Consider the following 16,227-nt stretch of genomic DNA (forward strand, 5'->3'; position numbering starts at 1 on the left):
TACAGGTCAGTGGATCATTCAAACCATCTTATTTAGACATTTATTTATTTTTTAACACTGATCAACGCACATGCACAGCCTAACATAAGATCGAATATCACAAAATCTCCAGCTTTCGTTTCAACCAATGACATTGATTTAGATCCCATAATATTTGCATGCGTAACGTTAGGCTACTATTGCACTATTTACATTCGCGTAAGACACAACCGACTGTGTTTATGTGAATACTCACTAAAGACGGACATTTTTACATAATTCTGTGTATTTGACTGTTTAAGGACATTTAATTTGTAATGTGCGAGCTCTACGTTTACAGGAGTGTGTGTGTCGTTGTTATGAGCTCATGTCTCCTGTAACGTTAACTGTTATTACGAAATGCTATAAAATCGCTTGCATGTTCAAATGGTTTCCGTTATCCATCCCGAGACAAACGTGAAATGTTGAATCGGATTATTCAGATTGCTTTAGTGTAGGTGCGGTGTCTTTTAAACCCAGAAGCAATTTGCTAATTTTGAGAGATTTTTGTTGCAATTATTTCTCACAAGAAAGTTTTCAAATGACTGATTTGATGTGATAAGCTTTGCTAATTAATTTACTAATAAACATTTGTGGTGATTTCCCACTTTATAATCTCAAAACTTGCATAATTGTACAATCTTGTATATTGTACAAGAAAAAAAATTGTTCTTGTACAATATACCCGCGCTAATATCAGACCACGTGGTATCGTTTTAATATCGGTACTTCGGTATTAGATTGTGGTACCGTACCGAAGCCAAAATTGTGGTATCAAGCCATCCCTACCCCAGCTGGTCAAACAGGCCCTCAACATAGAGGTACTTTTGCTATGGATGATGCCAAATATTATGAGAGATCTGTTCATTGAATCCTGTGATTAACAAATCAGAATCAAGTATTCCAGAGTGCATGTTACCTTGCATATATTTTGTACGCACCGTGCACAATATATAATGACAGACAACATCATTGTCAGTGAAACCCCAACAGCAACTCCAGTTGAGATGAGGAAAAGATGTTCACCTGTGAAAAAAAAAAAAAATGTGTTACAAATATATATAGACATATCTATAAATATATACACCTAAGGATTATTAGGAACACCATACTAATACTGTGTTTGACCCCCTTTCACCTTCAGAACTGCCTTAATTCTGCGTGGCACCGATTCAAAAAGGTGCTGAAAGCATTCTTTAGAAATGTTGGCCCATATTGATAGTAGGGCTGTGTATTGCCAAGACTCTGGCGATACAATACGTATCGCGATACAATACGTATCACGATACAGGGGTTACAATACGATATATTAAAATATATTGCGATATTGTAAGAGAGGCAATATATTGCGATATTTCTTTTTTGTGTGTTTTTGTTTTTTATAATTTAAAAGAATAAAGAACACAACCATAAGCCTAAAACACGAGACAAAGTATTTTATTTAATACAGTATAATTTATATCAATAATCATATGCAATGTGCAATCTAAGTTGAGGGAAATGTAAAGTTGCTGCTGGATTCTTTATGTGTAAATGTTTTAAAGGTTCACAGTATAGCAGTGGCTATTTAACAACAGAAAGTGCAGTCCATTTCATGACTGAATGACTGTTTGTTTAATATTTAACACAGTAGCCCCGATCACACATAACGCGTTTTTGCAGCGAGAGGCGCCTTTTTTGAATGGATTTAGTTTGGCAGAGAGCGTTATGCGCGCTGCTTATGCGCCCTGGGCGCCTCACGTTTTTGAAGGAGCGCTCCGAGCGAAGTTGAAAAAAAGTCCACTCTGAGCGGAAAAGCGTGCAACATCATCGCGCTTATTTTCTGTTGTCCAATCGAATGACTGAAGCGGAGGGACTTCTGTTGTGTTGACCGTTACATTGATTTGACTGACAGTACAGGTGATTCGGGGGTTGCCTAGAAACATTAAAGCGCACTGCTCATTTTTGAATGAAAAAAGGCTGACCAAAAAAGGGAGTGCAGTGCGCCTCGCGTTTTCGCACCTGAAAAACGCTTTCTGTGTGATCGGACCCTAAAGCTGTTTTCTATAAAGCAGTCTATTGTATAAAGTGCTATTTCAAGTAACGTTACTGAACTGCAGAGCTGGTGCATCCATATCCACATCGCAATTATCTTTCGTTCTCCTGCCACCGCTGTCAGTTTTGGAGTGTGTTTATTTTGTTACTGAGAGGAAAATGTGCAGGACATTCTATCGAAATGCTTCTCAGCAGCGCTGGTGACATCAGGATGTTAAGCGAGCTCTCTGTTTTAATGTGTTTTCCGAGTATTAGATTATAACTTGGCCTATTTTGCAAACAAAATGATTCTTGTCGATTTCCTTAGTGGCTTCTTTTTAGCTGAAGCCAACATGAGTCCACACTTCAGCTCTGTATACTGCAAGAGCGGAATAATGCTATCGTCTTGAGAGCTGGGTTTGCTAATGTTAACACTAGTGATGCATGCACTTTTTCCTTGTGCTTCTCCGGCTCCGCGTCAGTTATACGTTCTGAGATAACACTGCCATCTAGCGGTTGGGTGTTATACAGTCTGTGGTTTAAACCGAACACAAAGCCACGAATCTTGGATGTAAATAAATAAATATATAAATATCGATACAGCGTTTTTGAGAATCGATACAGTATCGCCAAACATAATATCGCGATATTCACGTGTATCGATATTTTCTTACACCCCTAATTGATAGAATAGCATCTTACAGTTGATGGAGATTTGTGGATCCAGGGCACAAAGCTCCCATTCCACCACATCCCAAAGATGCTTTATTGGGTTGAGATCTGGTGACTGTGGGGGCCATTTTAGTACAGTGAACTCATTGTCATGTTTAAAAAAAATTGAATGATTCAAGCTTTGTGACATGGTGCATTATCTTGCTGGAAGTAGCCATCAGAGGATGGGTACATGGTGGTCTTAAAGGGATTGACATGGTCAGAAACAATACTCAGGTAGGCCGTGGTATTTAAACGATGCCCAATTGGCACTGAGGGGCCTAAAGTGTGCCAAGAAAACATCTCCGACACCATTACACCACCAGCAGCCTGCACAGTGGTAACAAGGCATGATGGATCCATGTTCTCATTGGCCCTCATTTATCAAAAGTGCGTACACCAAATTTCCAGCGTACACCTTGCGTACACCCAAACCCACGGTGACTTTGAGATTTATCAATATGGACGTTGGCGTACGGCACGCTCAAATCCTACGCCAGCTCAGGAGGTGGTGTACGCACGTTTGGAGTTAGTGCGAAAATGTGCAGAAAAACAATTCCTAACACCACAAAAAGCACTGCCAAATATATGCTATATTATGACCCACTGTAAAAAAAAAAAAAACAACAACATTGTAATTATAAACTTCAGTGTTTATTTTTGTGCAGCGTAGACTTCAATGTTTAATTTGTGTGACTAGGCTACCAAAGTATTTGAGGCATTCCTCCAGTTGTGAGCCTGTGCGGCAGCTGCGCACGGACTGGGACTGAATAATTCAGACTGACAAAATAATAAAAATTACATTCTTCTTCTTTTAAATATTAATAAAATAAATAATAACGACATTCTTCTTCTAAATAACAATAAGCGTCATTAATAATAAAAATCATAATAATATATAATAAAAAGAATCTTACAAATTGTCATGCAATTATTAATGTGAATGAATGGAGGCTACTCCACATCACATCATCATATCGTACACCCCAATAGGCCTACATGTGCCGTGATACGAAATTAAATGCTAATAATGCACTGTGAGGTAGGCCTAATTTCTCATCCAAACAGCTTTAAACTGCTGGAATGCGCTTCTCAACCTCCACACTATTAACAGTAGCCTACTCGTAATTTGGGTCCATATTTGTTTGTTTTTTGAGTGCCTTTAATCCCACTCTTTAAACTCTCTTTCACTTTCGCTTTTTTCCACTTCCCTGGTAATTGTCTCGATGGGCGCGCCTCAATCATCTCACTAGTTCAGTAGTCAGGGCACTGATCAGGGAGTCAGCCCATTGACTTATGTCCTAATCAGTGCCCTGACTAGTGGACTAGTAAGATGATTGAGGCGTGCCCGATCTCCACGTCGGAGAAGTTTCGCTTCTTTGCCATCTTCCGTGTGTCCATGGCCTAAAATGAGGGCGTGGGGGAGGCGGAGACTTGAATATATAGGGGCGTGTTATTCTAATGATGATCGTTTTCAGTCGCGGCATTTATCAAGGGCAGGTATTGCGTACACCTGAATTGCAGAGGTGCGCACAGCTTAATAAATCAGGCGGTGAGAGGAGTGTAAGCATAATCTTACGCCAACATATACGCCCGTTTCCATTGGCCCTCATTTATCAAAAGTGCGTACACCAAATTTCCAGCGTACACCTTGCGTACACACAAACCCACGGTGACTTTGAGATTTATCAATATGGACGTTGGCGTACGGCACGCTCAAATCCTACGCCAGCTCAGGAGGTGGTGTACACACGTTTGGAGTTAGTGCGAAAATGCGCAGAAAAACAATTCATAACACCACAAAACGCACTGACAAGATATGCTATATTATGACCCACTGTTAAAAACCACAACAACAACATTCAGTGTTTATTTTTGTGCAACATGAACGTCAATGTTTAATTTGTGTGACTTTACCAAAGCGTTTGATTTGTCGGCATATGTATTCCTCCAGTCGCAAGCCTGACGTTTCAGGCCCGCCTGGCCTGGCAGCTGCGCACGGACTGAGACTAAAATAATTCAGACTGACAAAATAATAAAAATGACGTTCTTCTTTTAAATAATAATAAAATCAATAAAAACGACATTCTTCTTCTGAATAACAAGCGTCATTAAGAATAATAATCATAATAATAATAATAAGAAGAAGAAGCTTACAAATTGTCATGTAGTTATTAATGTGAATGAATGGTAGTACTCCACGTCACATCATCATCACTATTGTAGCCTACACCCCAATACATGTGCCGTGATACGAAATTAAATGCTAATTGTTTCAAAACGTGCTGTAAAATAATGCATTGTGATGGTAATTTATCATCCAAACAGCTATTTAAACTGCTGGAGTGCGCTTCTCAACCTCCTAAGAGTACTCGTAATTTGGGTCCATATTTTGTTTTTGTAGGTGCCTTTAATCCCACTCTTTAAACTCCCAAATAAAACAATTTCGTTTTTTTTTTTTTTTCACTTCCCTGGTGATGGTCTCGATGGGCGCGTCTCAATCATCTCACTAGTTCAGTAGTCAGGGCACTGATCAGGGAGTCAGCCCATTGACTTATGTCCTAATCAGTGCCCTGACTAGTGGACTAGTGAGATGATTGTGCGCACCCGATCTCCACGTCGGAGAAGTTTCGCTTCTTTGCCGTCTTCTGTTTGTCCATGGCGTAAAATGAGGGCGTGGGGGAGGTGGAGACTTGAATATATATATAGGGGCGTGTTATTCTAATGACGATCGTTTTCACCCGCCACATTTATCAAGGGCAAGTATTGCGTACACCTGGATTGCAGAGGTGCGCACAGTTTCATAAATCAGGTGGTGAGAGGAGTGTAAGCATAATCTTACGCCAACATGTACACCAGTTTCTACGCAAGATTGATAAATGAGGGCCATTGTGTTTACGCCAAATTCTGACTCGACCATCTGAATGTCTCAACAGAAATCGAGACTCATCAGACCAGGCTACATTTTTCCAGTCTTCAACTATGCAATTTTGGTGAGCTTGTGCAAATTGTAGCCTTTTTCCTTTTTGTAGTGGAGATGAGTGGTACCCGGTGGGGTCGTCTGTTGTTGTAGCCCATCCACCTCAAGGTTGTGCGTGTTGTGGCTTTACAAATGCTTTGCTGCATACCTCTGTAGTACCGAGTGGTTATTTCAGTCAAAGTTGCTCTTTTATCAGCTTGAATCAGTCGGTCCATTTTCCTCTGACCTCAACAAGGTCATCAACAAGGCAATTTTGCCCACAGGACTGCCACATACTGGATGTTTTTCCCTTTTCACACCATTCTTTGTAAAATGGTTGTGCGTGAAAATTCCAGTAACTGAGCAGATTGTGAAATACTCAGACCGGCCCGTCTGGCACCAACAACCATGCCACGCTCAAAATGTGTGCCGTGTGTCGTGTGTGTGTGTGTGTGTGTGTGTGTGTGTGTGTGTGTGTATACCTGTGTTTTTAGGTTTACCTCTGTCTGGAAGGAAGAGATTCAGTTGAAGCCGTTTTCTTGCAGTGCCATGAGTGTTGTTGCCGACACACTCCAGAGTGGATGTGTGTGTGAGTGACTGATGTAGAGTGATGGAGCTCCTCAAGCCTGTGCTGTTCAATCGCTCTTCACTGATGAACGTGTTTGAAGAGTTAGTGACAGGACGTCCAGACAGACGCCACTCCAGTTCAGGAGAGGGATTCCCATCAACCTTACAGAAACACACAGTTACATCAGATCCGTTACAGCTGGAGGACGGAGAGATTTTAGGGGCATCTGAAAAAGTGAAAGAGAGAATGATGTGATACATATACAAGTATAGTGTCTTATGGAGGAGAACAGAACTGATGCCAGAAAATCCCTACACTGAACATGTAATGTGATGTTGTCCTGTGCCGTTTTGTTCTTGTCCTGTAGCTGGTAGGTTATAGTGCAGGTGAAAGTGACTCTGTGGTGACGGTGAGTCGCAGTGAAGTTCAGATCAGAGATGAGCTCCTGTTGTCTGATCTCACTGAGGGGGATTCTGGGAGTGGAGCTCCATGTGAGAGTTGGTGGAGGAGAGGAGCAGAGAGATTCAGCAGAGCAGCGCAGACTCACAGAGCTCTCCTCCAACACCTCCTGTTCCTCAATCAGCTTCACTGTGGGTTTGGGCGGAGACTCTGAAACAAATAAATATATATGTAGATATATGTAGACATTTCATTGTGGCATACATATTTACAATTTATCATATACAATATCTTACCAATCACTTCTATCTGAACATGTTTGTCAACATAATTCCATTTCAATCCATTTTCACCCTCAATCCTAAAGTAATAAGTACCACTGTAATTTGATCTAACATCATAAAAGATGGTGGTACAGTCCTTCTTACATAATGTTCCAGTTATATTTCCCTTAATAATGGAGTTTTGGCTGGACATGGAAGAGTTGAAAACTATTTTCTCAGACCCAATCCCATCTTTATGCCAACATCCTGTAGCATTATCAGTGAGGTGTGTGTCATATTCTTCCTCAATCTCAAATGTGCACTTTATGATCACACAGGATCCACTGAGAGCTTCAATCTTCTCTGGCAGACTGATGCTGAAATCTCTACAGCAAACACCTACAACACAGATAAAAAAAAAAAAAATTAAAAAAAGAAACATATGCATAATCACAATACAAAATATATATACAAGGAAACACTTAGTTTATCTAGGGTACATTTCAGCTACAAACTTAACTACCTCTATTGTAAAATTCTGCATGTTGACAAGGAGAAGCAGTGCTCGTGCTTTGAGTCCATCCCAGGATATCTGAGTTCTGCACCCTGTCTCTCAAGGTTAGCCCAGACACCCTGCAGAGAAAACTAATTTTGTCTATTTATATCCACAGTCTCATTCTTTTGCTTGACCGCAAGAGTTGTAACATAGATTGATTGATAAATTGAGAGCTTTGTTCTCAAGCTTAGTTACCTTTCACACAGTGATGGTGTGGTCTATCTACCCATGCTCTGACATGCCCTCAATTGTGAACAAGATCCAGAGGTACTTGAACTCCTCCACTTGGGGAAGCAATCCAAAGTGGGCAACCAAGATTTTTCTGGCTAAGAACCATGGCCTCATATATGGATATGCTGAGCTTACCCTCAAGAGAAAAAACATGCAGTCCCTGAAGCTTACAGCCTGATGAGGCCATCAGGACAACATATAAGTAATCAGTGATCACTATGTATGGCCCCTAAGCTGGATACTCTCGACCACGAGAGCCTGTCCCAAACAGAATCTGTGAGAGTACAACTAAGAGATCTAAGGGAGTAGAACAGGCTTGACTGGCATAATCTCAATTGGATGACTGACTTAATGATCTCAATGGGATCTTCCTGGTAAAATAAAGGATAAATAAAATGAATAAATAAAATAATTCCAAGAATGCAGACACAATGGCATGCATAAGAAAAAACAGAAATAATATATATATTTTTTAAAATTTAAAAAAACTATACAGGGGAAAATTACAAAAACATCTAAAAAGAAAAGGATTAATTTCTATACATACATTTCACTTTTTTATTTCTTGCATCTTTTAGGGCCTTAATACAAATTTAAATAATATATTGATTTATTATTTGTCCAAAAAAAAAAAAATTGTATAACAAAAATATATCTTTACAGTCAGACAGTCATTAATTTTGTGAATTTAAATATCAGGGCCCGTATTCATGAAGAATCTTAATGCAAATAGTAGCTCTTAGTGACAAAATTCTAAGAAATTTCTTATAAAAGTGGGCGTTTACTCTTAAAATTAACAAAAAAAAATTCTAGTAAAGAAAAAAGTTATTCAGAAAGCATCTTAACCCTTAACCACTTAAACTCCAAGAACCCTGTACCTGTATTTTCCTAGCTCAAAGTTGCTCTCAGTTCGGTCCCGAATAGCTCTTAAGCTAAGACTCCTATGTAAAAGTTTGTAAGCCCCTCCATCTTGAATACGGGCCCAGAAAAAAAAAAAAAACTTTTATCTTAGTGAAGAGGCGGGGCTGACCCCGTTGCTACGTATGACACAGTCTTTTGAAGACTGTGATTGGTTAGTTGTCCAAAAAGGGGGGAAAAGGAGCGGTTTTAATTATAGGGTCTATTCTAAGCCTTCACTTTGAAATTACAAGCGCAAATTGTTCTATTTTACCATTCTCTCTCACTCATACACACACACACATTATATATATGTATATAAATCCTTTTATTATTTACCATGCTGTTAATTTAATATAAGGTATTTGATTGGCTTAGAATTATAAACATTGTTCCACTCTTTCCAATTTGTCTGATTGCTGGCATGTCTATGTAATTGGTGGTTTGAAAGTTGTTTTTAATGCAGCAAACATGGAATCCAAAACAAGAAGGGCGAGAAAGCCCAACTGGACAGAGGAACAGTGTTTACTGTTGGCACAGTTAGTGGATGAACACAAGGACATCCTTAAAGGTACATTCGGGCCGGCTGTCACAGCACGGGGCAAGAAGCAGACAAGGGAGCTTATAGCGCAAACTGTTAATGGTTCATTTCCCCTGCTTGTGCGCACCAGGGAAGCCTGCTATATTCATAAATGCAGTTTTTTGAGCCTGCAAGGTGGGAATGTCCAGTGGAAATGAAATGAACTGTGGCACAATATGAGGTTCTGAAAGTGCTGTAATTGTTTGTGTAATCACTCTGCTTACAGAAGGTTGTGACAGACCTAAATCATCACTGCTGCATTGTTGGATTTTCCCAGTTGCCAAATATCGGAATGTAGCGATTACTTTCATTTCTGGCGCTATGGCATTCCTGCACTGTGTCGGAGATGTTAGCGTGTCTAATAAGATCCGTCACAAACATGATCCCTGCACGATCTTATCTATAGCATCTTATTAACTCACTGTCATCCATTGTCTGCAACATATTTTTGTCTTTCTGCCATTTTCTCTGCTGCTAAATAAACTCTTAAGCCTCTTAAAAGTCCTCGTCCGTGCTCCTAACAAATTTTACCTTAAGACCTCTTTTAAGGGTTAAGATGCTTTCTGAATTCTTTTTTCCTTACTAGGATTTTTTAGTTAATTTTAAGAGTAAACGCCCACATTTCTAAGAAATTTCTTAGAGTTTTGTCACTAGGAGATACTCTTTGCATTAAGATTCTTTATGAATACGGGCCCTGACCTCTTTTACTTCAATCTGATTGTACAATGATTTCCTAAAAGGTTTGCATTTCAGCAATGTTTCTGTTATTCAGTTTGACCAGATATAAGTTCTATATTCCTTTTTTCCATTTAAAAAAAAAATATTTTGTAGGCCTGTTTTTATCCTTCCTCTAACCATTTCTTTCTTGATCTTGCTTCATTTTCGTATATTTTATCTAAATCTAATTGTAGTTGTAGTAATTTATTTTTCTTTTCTTGATCTATAATACAATTTCTAGAAATGCTTACAATTTCACATATCATTTTTTTTCTATGTAAAATTATTGTAAGCCACTGTAGTGAGATAGACTTTGTAGCGACGTCTTTAGTGCCTTTTATGGGTCTTGTGAGTGGGTCAGTGGAAATATACTGAATGCCAATGGAGGCCTTTCTGAAGCCTTTCTTAGCCATCAGCTTTCAACAAAAATATCTTAGTTTGTGTTCCTAAGACGAACGAAGGTGTTACAGGTGTCCAACGACATGAGGGGGAGTAATTAATGAAATAATTTTCATTTTTGGGTGAACTAACCCTTTAAATGTAAACATACCTTTTGTGTCTTTATCAGCATTGCTATATACTGACCCTGATAATCATCACAAATACATATTGCTTGCTCCATTTCTGTAAATCTATTTAAAGCGGTACTTGAGCGCTGGGAAGATGTATGTGTATTTAAACTGGGACATTTATGCAGAAGAAATGTGAAATTATTTTTGAATTTGGTGCCTTCTAGACTGAGAAAAGCCAGAAAATGTATTTTTGGCTCACGTGGATGAAAACCAACAACTCCCAGAATGCACTTGCTTTGCTGCTCTAAAAGGCCACTCCCAAAGCCCACCTCGGCACTGCCCCGCCGTTGTTTTTATTTTCATAGTAATAAAAACATTTTAGCTCAATTAGAGAACAGACACTACAAATAAAAACTGATTCAATATATATATGTCTGTTCAATATAATGTGAGTGAGCCGAATCAGAGTCGCAGCACAAACGCAGCAGGAGTCAGCGTGACATTCATTCACAGCGCATGTTCAGTCTTTATTAACTTTATTAATTTGAAAAGTTGAAACACATTCACTTTGCTCCGCACCGCTCCGTTTACATGAATCCCAGCAGCTGCCCGAGCCCAGTGCTGTGAGTGCCCCCCCCCCCCCCAAAGTTAAAGCTACACTGTGATATTTCCCCCCATCTAGCGGTGTAAAGGTATGTGACAATCCAGTGAATATTAGTTTCTGTTCCTCTCAATTCCAATTTAGTTTTAACTCCTACGGTGGCCGATTTAGTCCAAGATTAACGTGGCTTCCAGTTCGACCTCGTTCATGACTGCTATCGAGTGTTAAAATGCGAAAAGCGAAGCTTGAATTTACGGGTATGTCCCTCTTTGGCTAATGTACTTTCAAGATGGAGGGGCAAAATGGCGACTGGCATTCGAACCAAAGGGGTAATCTAGCACTCGGAAAGCGTTCCACCGATAGGGGCGGCCATTGCTAACCAAGCCATCACCTGCTGTTAGCATCCCATTGACTCCCATTCATTTTTAAGTCACTTTGACAGCGAATAACTTTACATCTGAGGCGTTTAAAGACTCCATTTGTCCATTGTTTATTTCTAAAGAAAAACGACAATGCATAAAAGGCTCCATTACCTTGTATCTTACACTATCGCCCCGTAGAAGCTGTTTTTGTAAAAATAGGCTAACGATTGTATCATAACTAACGCGACTCTGTCGCACAGTTGAGAAATTACCGTATAGATTGGAGGAGACGCTCAGAAACAATCTTTTACTGTGTATGAGACAGTCGGGGGGACGTGGAGACATAAAGTCTGATAAAGTCAAGGGGGAAGAATGGGGAGAAGCCCACAGTGAGCCAAAAGCAACGGGAAAAAAAATGTAAACAACGTTATTCAGATTTTACATTCCACAACTACTAGAAGACCTACAGCTGTCAGACAGTTTGCTCACGTCACATCTACGTCGTCGAGCTCAGTCTGAACCTGCGCCGTTCGCTCAACCATCAGGAAGTGAGTGGTTCTTATTGACCTCACTTTATAGTATAGTTTACTTTATTACTTGAAAGAAGTAAATATACATTAATGAGTACATATATTTTTGAAAGAACTAAATGCTTTTAGCTAAGAATAAAAAAGTTACACAGTTTAGCTTTAATACTTATTCCACAATCTCATTACTTGTCACAATGAGGCCCATTGACCAGTAAAGAAATTTTGATTTAGTTTACTCAAGATAAAGCACATGTAGACAAACCTTTCAACAGAAAACTGAGAAGAAGAATGTTCTCTGCTGTCCAGATGTACATCATTTTGTGAAATCCAACTGAAAGTTATGGGAGAAAAGAAAAAAACTAATGTGCCTAGAAACTTTCAAATTTGACTTAAAGGTAGAGAAATTTGTCCTGACCTTTCTCAAAGCAGAATCTTCTGTTTAATTCTCAGCTAAATGCCTTCTGCTGATTGGAGATGGGGTGAAATTGGGCCAACACACTGACCAGCATCATAACTTCCCTCTTCATTACATCAGTCTAGTAGTTCCTCTAACTATTTTTTCCACAGAAAAAATGTTAAACCACTGTTGAATTCAGGAGGGATAGCAAGAGGGATAATTTATTTATTGTCATTTATATTCTTTCATAATGAAAAGGGTGACCAGGAGGATATTCATTTTTTTTTAAAAAAAGAAAAAAAGAAAGAAGGAACAAACAGTATAACAAGTTTATAATGGGTAAGTAAATGATGACATAATTTGCGTATTTTATGCTACTTCTACAATGCTGAACAAAGGTGTTGTGTAATATGCAGAAAAGTCTTGCACCACTTTAAGCAACATTGCAGCACTTCTCCATTTAAGGCAAAATATGTCCTGCATTAGACTTTTCTACAAGTTACATACTCATATTACGCATCTTTAATAAAAAATAAAAAACATGGAGCAACGTTGCAATTGATTGAAAAAAAAAGAAAATCTTTGAAAAGAGTTTCAGTTTCCTTAGGGATGATGTCAAAACACTCAAGAGACTGGTTCGAGATTTTATTTCCCGTGTGAGTTTTTATAATGGGGTTTAGTTTATGAGTGAAATAAGATCTGTGTTACACATATAGCGTTTTGTGATACAACGTAAACTACACACGTCCATATCAAAAATGCTAATTTTGAAGCTGTATGTTTAATTAATTTTTAAAGTATGTGATTAGATAAGAACATTTGAAGTAGAGATCGATCGATATATCGGTTTTCCGATATTTAAACATTTTCCCATAATCAGGTATCGGTTTTTTAATATCGGATTCACCAATAATGGGCACCGTCTTGTGGACGTTTTAAGAATTGTGTACAAGGCAAGCCCACCATTAAAACACTGTCTGAGGGGAGATGTGTCAAGATCTTTTTTCCTCCTTAAATTTTACTAAACTGAAGTACATCATATACTGTATTAATCTCCAGATATGTTTACAATTACCAATGCACCAGTTATACAGTATAAATCATTTAAGGCATTACTTAGGTATTCATTTATTTTGATTAATTTAGTCTGTTATGTCCCAAATGAGTCTTCAACAAAATAATCAACATTTTAAAGAGCATTGTTCTGACCCCTGCCACAGCACCACAAGCAAATCAATACGTAAAGATTTTTATTTTACAGCTCATGGAACAGACAAGACAAGGTAATGTAATAAAAACAAAGAAACTTAAAATGGAAGCAATGGCTTCAGATGAGGACCAGGGCAAAATAGCTAACAAAAAGTAATCTTACTGTGAAATTTAAACCTCTGACTAAACTACCAAAGAACAGAAAAGAAAAATAACAGAAGTGTACTCTAGCTCATTTCCTAGCCCCAAAACAAGAAAAAACAGAGTTCAATAAAAGAGGGCACACACCTCCTTACAGGACAATAGACAGGACAAAGAAAGTGCTCTAAAGCTCTTGGGGAAATGCTTCTCAAACTTTGGCAGTTTTTTATGCTGGTTCACTCGTGACTGGTAAGCAGGTGCAGGTCGGGGCAATAACCTACCTGGCAAATGGATTGAGTTGAAGGGGGGAAAAAACTAAGAAAAAGCACAGAAACACATTAAAGAACACATAGCTCTCCTGGACTATAAATACTCTTCAAAACTGAATATGATGCAATAGGAAACAAGCACAAACACAACATTGACAAACAGGAAATGGTTTACTGAAAGGGATTTCTTTCTGAACTGTGCTTTACTGTCAGGGATGTGGCAACGAGGACTCATATAAAAGGCTTTATAAGGTTAAATGGCAAAATAAACAAAAAAAAAAAAAAACAATATGTGGGGGAAAAACTTGTGCGGGGAACTTCAGGGGATTCCTGAGTTGATAAAAAGATTAAAGAAAAAACATAAAGGCCCAGTTTCGCAAACAGGGCTTAGGATTAGACCTTAGTTAAATTTGAGGCATTTAAGTAGCTTTTATTAACCTGCCTTAGAAAAAAAACTCCTGGTCTGCATCTTAAGACAAAACATCGCACTGACATATTTTAAAATACGTCAGAGCAATTTGCTTTCAGTTTAAAAAAAAACTACTAGTCTGGGACTAGGTTTAAGCCTTGTCTGTGAAACCGGGGGTATAAATGTGAAATTAAAATAAATCAATAATTTCAACATATAAACAAAAATAACTAACACAAACTAAAACTAATTAATAGATTAAATAAAATAGTTCATTTTTTAATTAGTTCATCTTTTACCTGCATGATACCAACATCAGAGAACTAAACATATGAATGTGTTGTTAAATTATTGAAATATTAACTTAAAATCTTCTTAAAATCTTTTAAATAATTAGCGGTTTGGCTGACCAAAAATGTGGGAATCCCTAATCTGGTAAATATCTATGATAAGAATTAAATAAGAAATATGCCTTGCAGTAAACTCTTAGGCAAAGTGCTCCATAATCGTATACTGCTGTGGTTGCATCCATACCATCCATACTGTACATACAGTTTTACAACCAAGACGTGGGTCGAACAAAGCATATACAGTATGAATATGATATATCTAAACCATGGTATAGTTGATCAAACCAGTATATAGTCAAACCAATATATACTTGAGCCAACCAAAGTATCTAAACCAATAAATAGTTCAGGAAATCATTGCATATTTAAGGAGCCCAATGTTACTTGAAGAAACAATGTATAAATGAGTAAACAATTTGATCAGATCGATGCATCTAAAAAATAATACATGTCATGTAATACCAATGTATTATAAACCAATGTCTTTGTTATTACACCATAAATTCAACCATTTGGTGGTTGGATGGGGGTTGGAGGTCACATCATTATAATGCAGAACTTGTTCAGAGTTCAAATACACATTACCACCCATGTAAATTTGCAAAGATAAAGAAAGAAAGATGAATGCCAATTCTGTTTTATAATATAACCATAATGCAAAACAGTTGTCAACGGAAAGATGCCGTTTTCTTGTGTCACTTGAGATGAGTTGTACAGTACATGGTGGTAATGGAAATGAATATATGATCTAAAAGTGTAGAGTATATTTTTTTAAGACATTCAAAAAACTTGAGTCATATATTAAGACTTGCGACTGTTTGGGTCTGCAAACATATTACATTTATAAGAAAATATATAATTATAATAATGAGCAACATGACAAGGACCTTAGGCACAGATGCAACTGAACTCATTCTAATTGATTAAATAAAATATATAAGATATAATTATATAACATTATATAAGATATAAAATCTGAACACTGAAATCAAATGTTTGTATAATGTTGATGAAATTACTTTAAACTATTAAGCACATATTATATGTCACCAGATCTTGTAAAATAAATAAATTTTGGTTTCCATTATCTATATAAAACTGCTTTATTATCGCAGAAAGTTGCAATAAAATATACAACTAAAGTAAAAAAAAAAAAAAAAATTATTTGTATTTGATTTTATTTGGAAACAATCTGCTTATTACAAATATGACACTGTTTGGACACTTCAATATTTATGTGAAGTGTAATAAAAATATTTACAATAAAAATATACATTTTAAAGAAAGTCTGTATAATCACATTTTATATAATCCCCCCCCCCACACACACACACACACACACACTCACACACACAAAAAAAGTTTGTGTAGGTTTTAAAGGATATATCAATACACACAAATATGAATAAAAAAATATTGAGACACTCTGTGGTTGTCCAATGTAATTGAAACATGTTCAACTACACCAGTGGTTACTCTAACATGACAACTCTGTAAACTTAATCAGAAGTTACACTCACTTAAACTCGCCTTGA

General features: G+C 37.6%; 1 protein-coding gene across 1 annotated transcript in view; it reads right to left on the reverse strand.

Annotated features, from left to right (window-relative positions):
- Positions 1-12,360, reverse strand: part of LOC137048974 (sialic acid-binding Ig-like lectin 12) — a 13,511-nt gene extending 1,151 nt beyond the window's left edge. Inside the window, exons 1-5 of the mRNA XM_067427351.1 lie at positions 12,180-12,360; positions 6,965-7,330; positions 6,585-6,878; positions 6,202-6,495; positions 960-1,044 (exon numbers count right to left, since the gene is read on the reverse strand). Of these exons, the coding sequence (XP_067283452.1) occupies positions 960-1,044; positions 6,202-6,495; positions 6,585-6,878; positions 6,965-7,330; positions 12,180-12,234 (1,094 nt within the window). The 5' untranslated portion in view covers positions 12,235-12,360. The remainder of the gene's footprint in view (positions 1-959; positions 1,045-6,201; positions 6,496-6,584; positions 6,879-6,964; positions 7,331-12,179) is intronic.
- Between the last annotated feature and the right edge of the window lie 3,867 nt (positions 12,361-16,227).

This window comes from Pseudorasbora parva, chromosome 20, assembly GCF_024679245.1.
Source record: "Pseudorasbora parva isolate DD20220531a chromosome 20, ASM2467924v1, whole genome shotgun sequence".
Classification (NCBI taxonomy): Eukaryota; Metazoa; Chordata; class Actinopteri; order Cypriniformes; family Gobionidae; genus Pseudorasbora; species Pseudorasbora parva.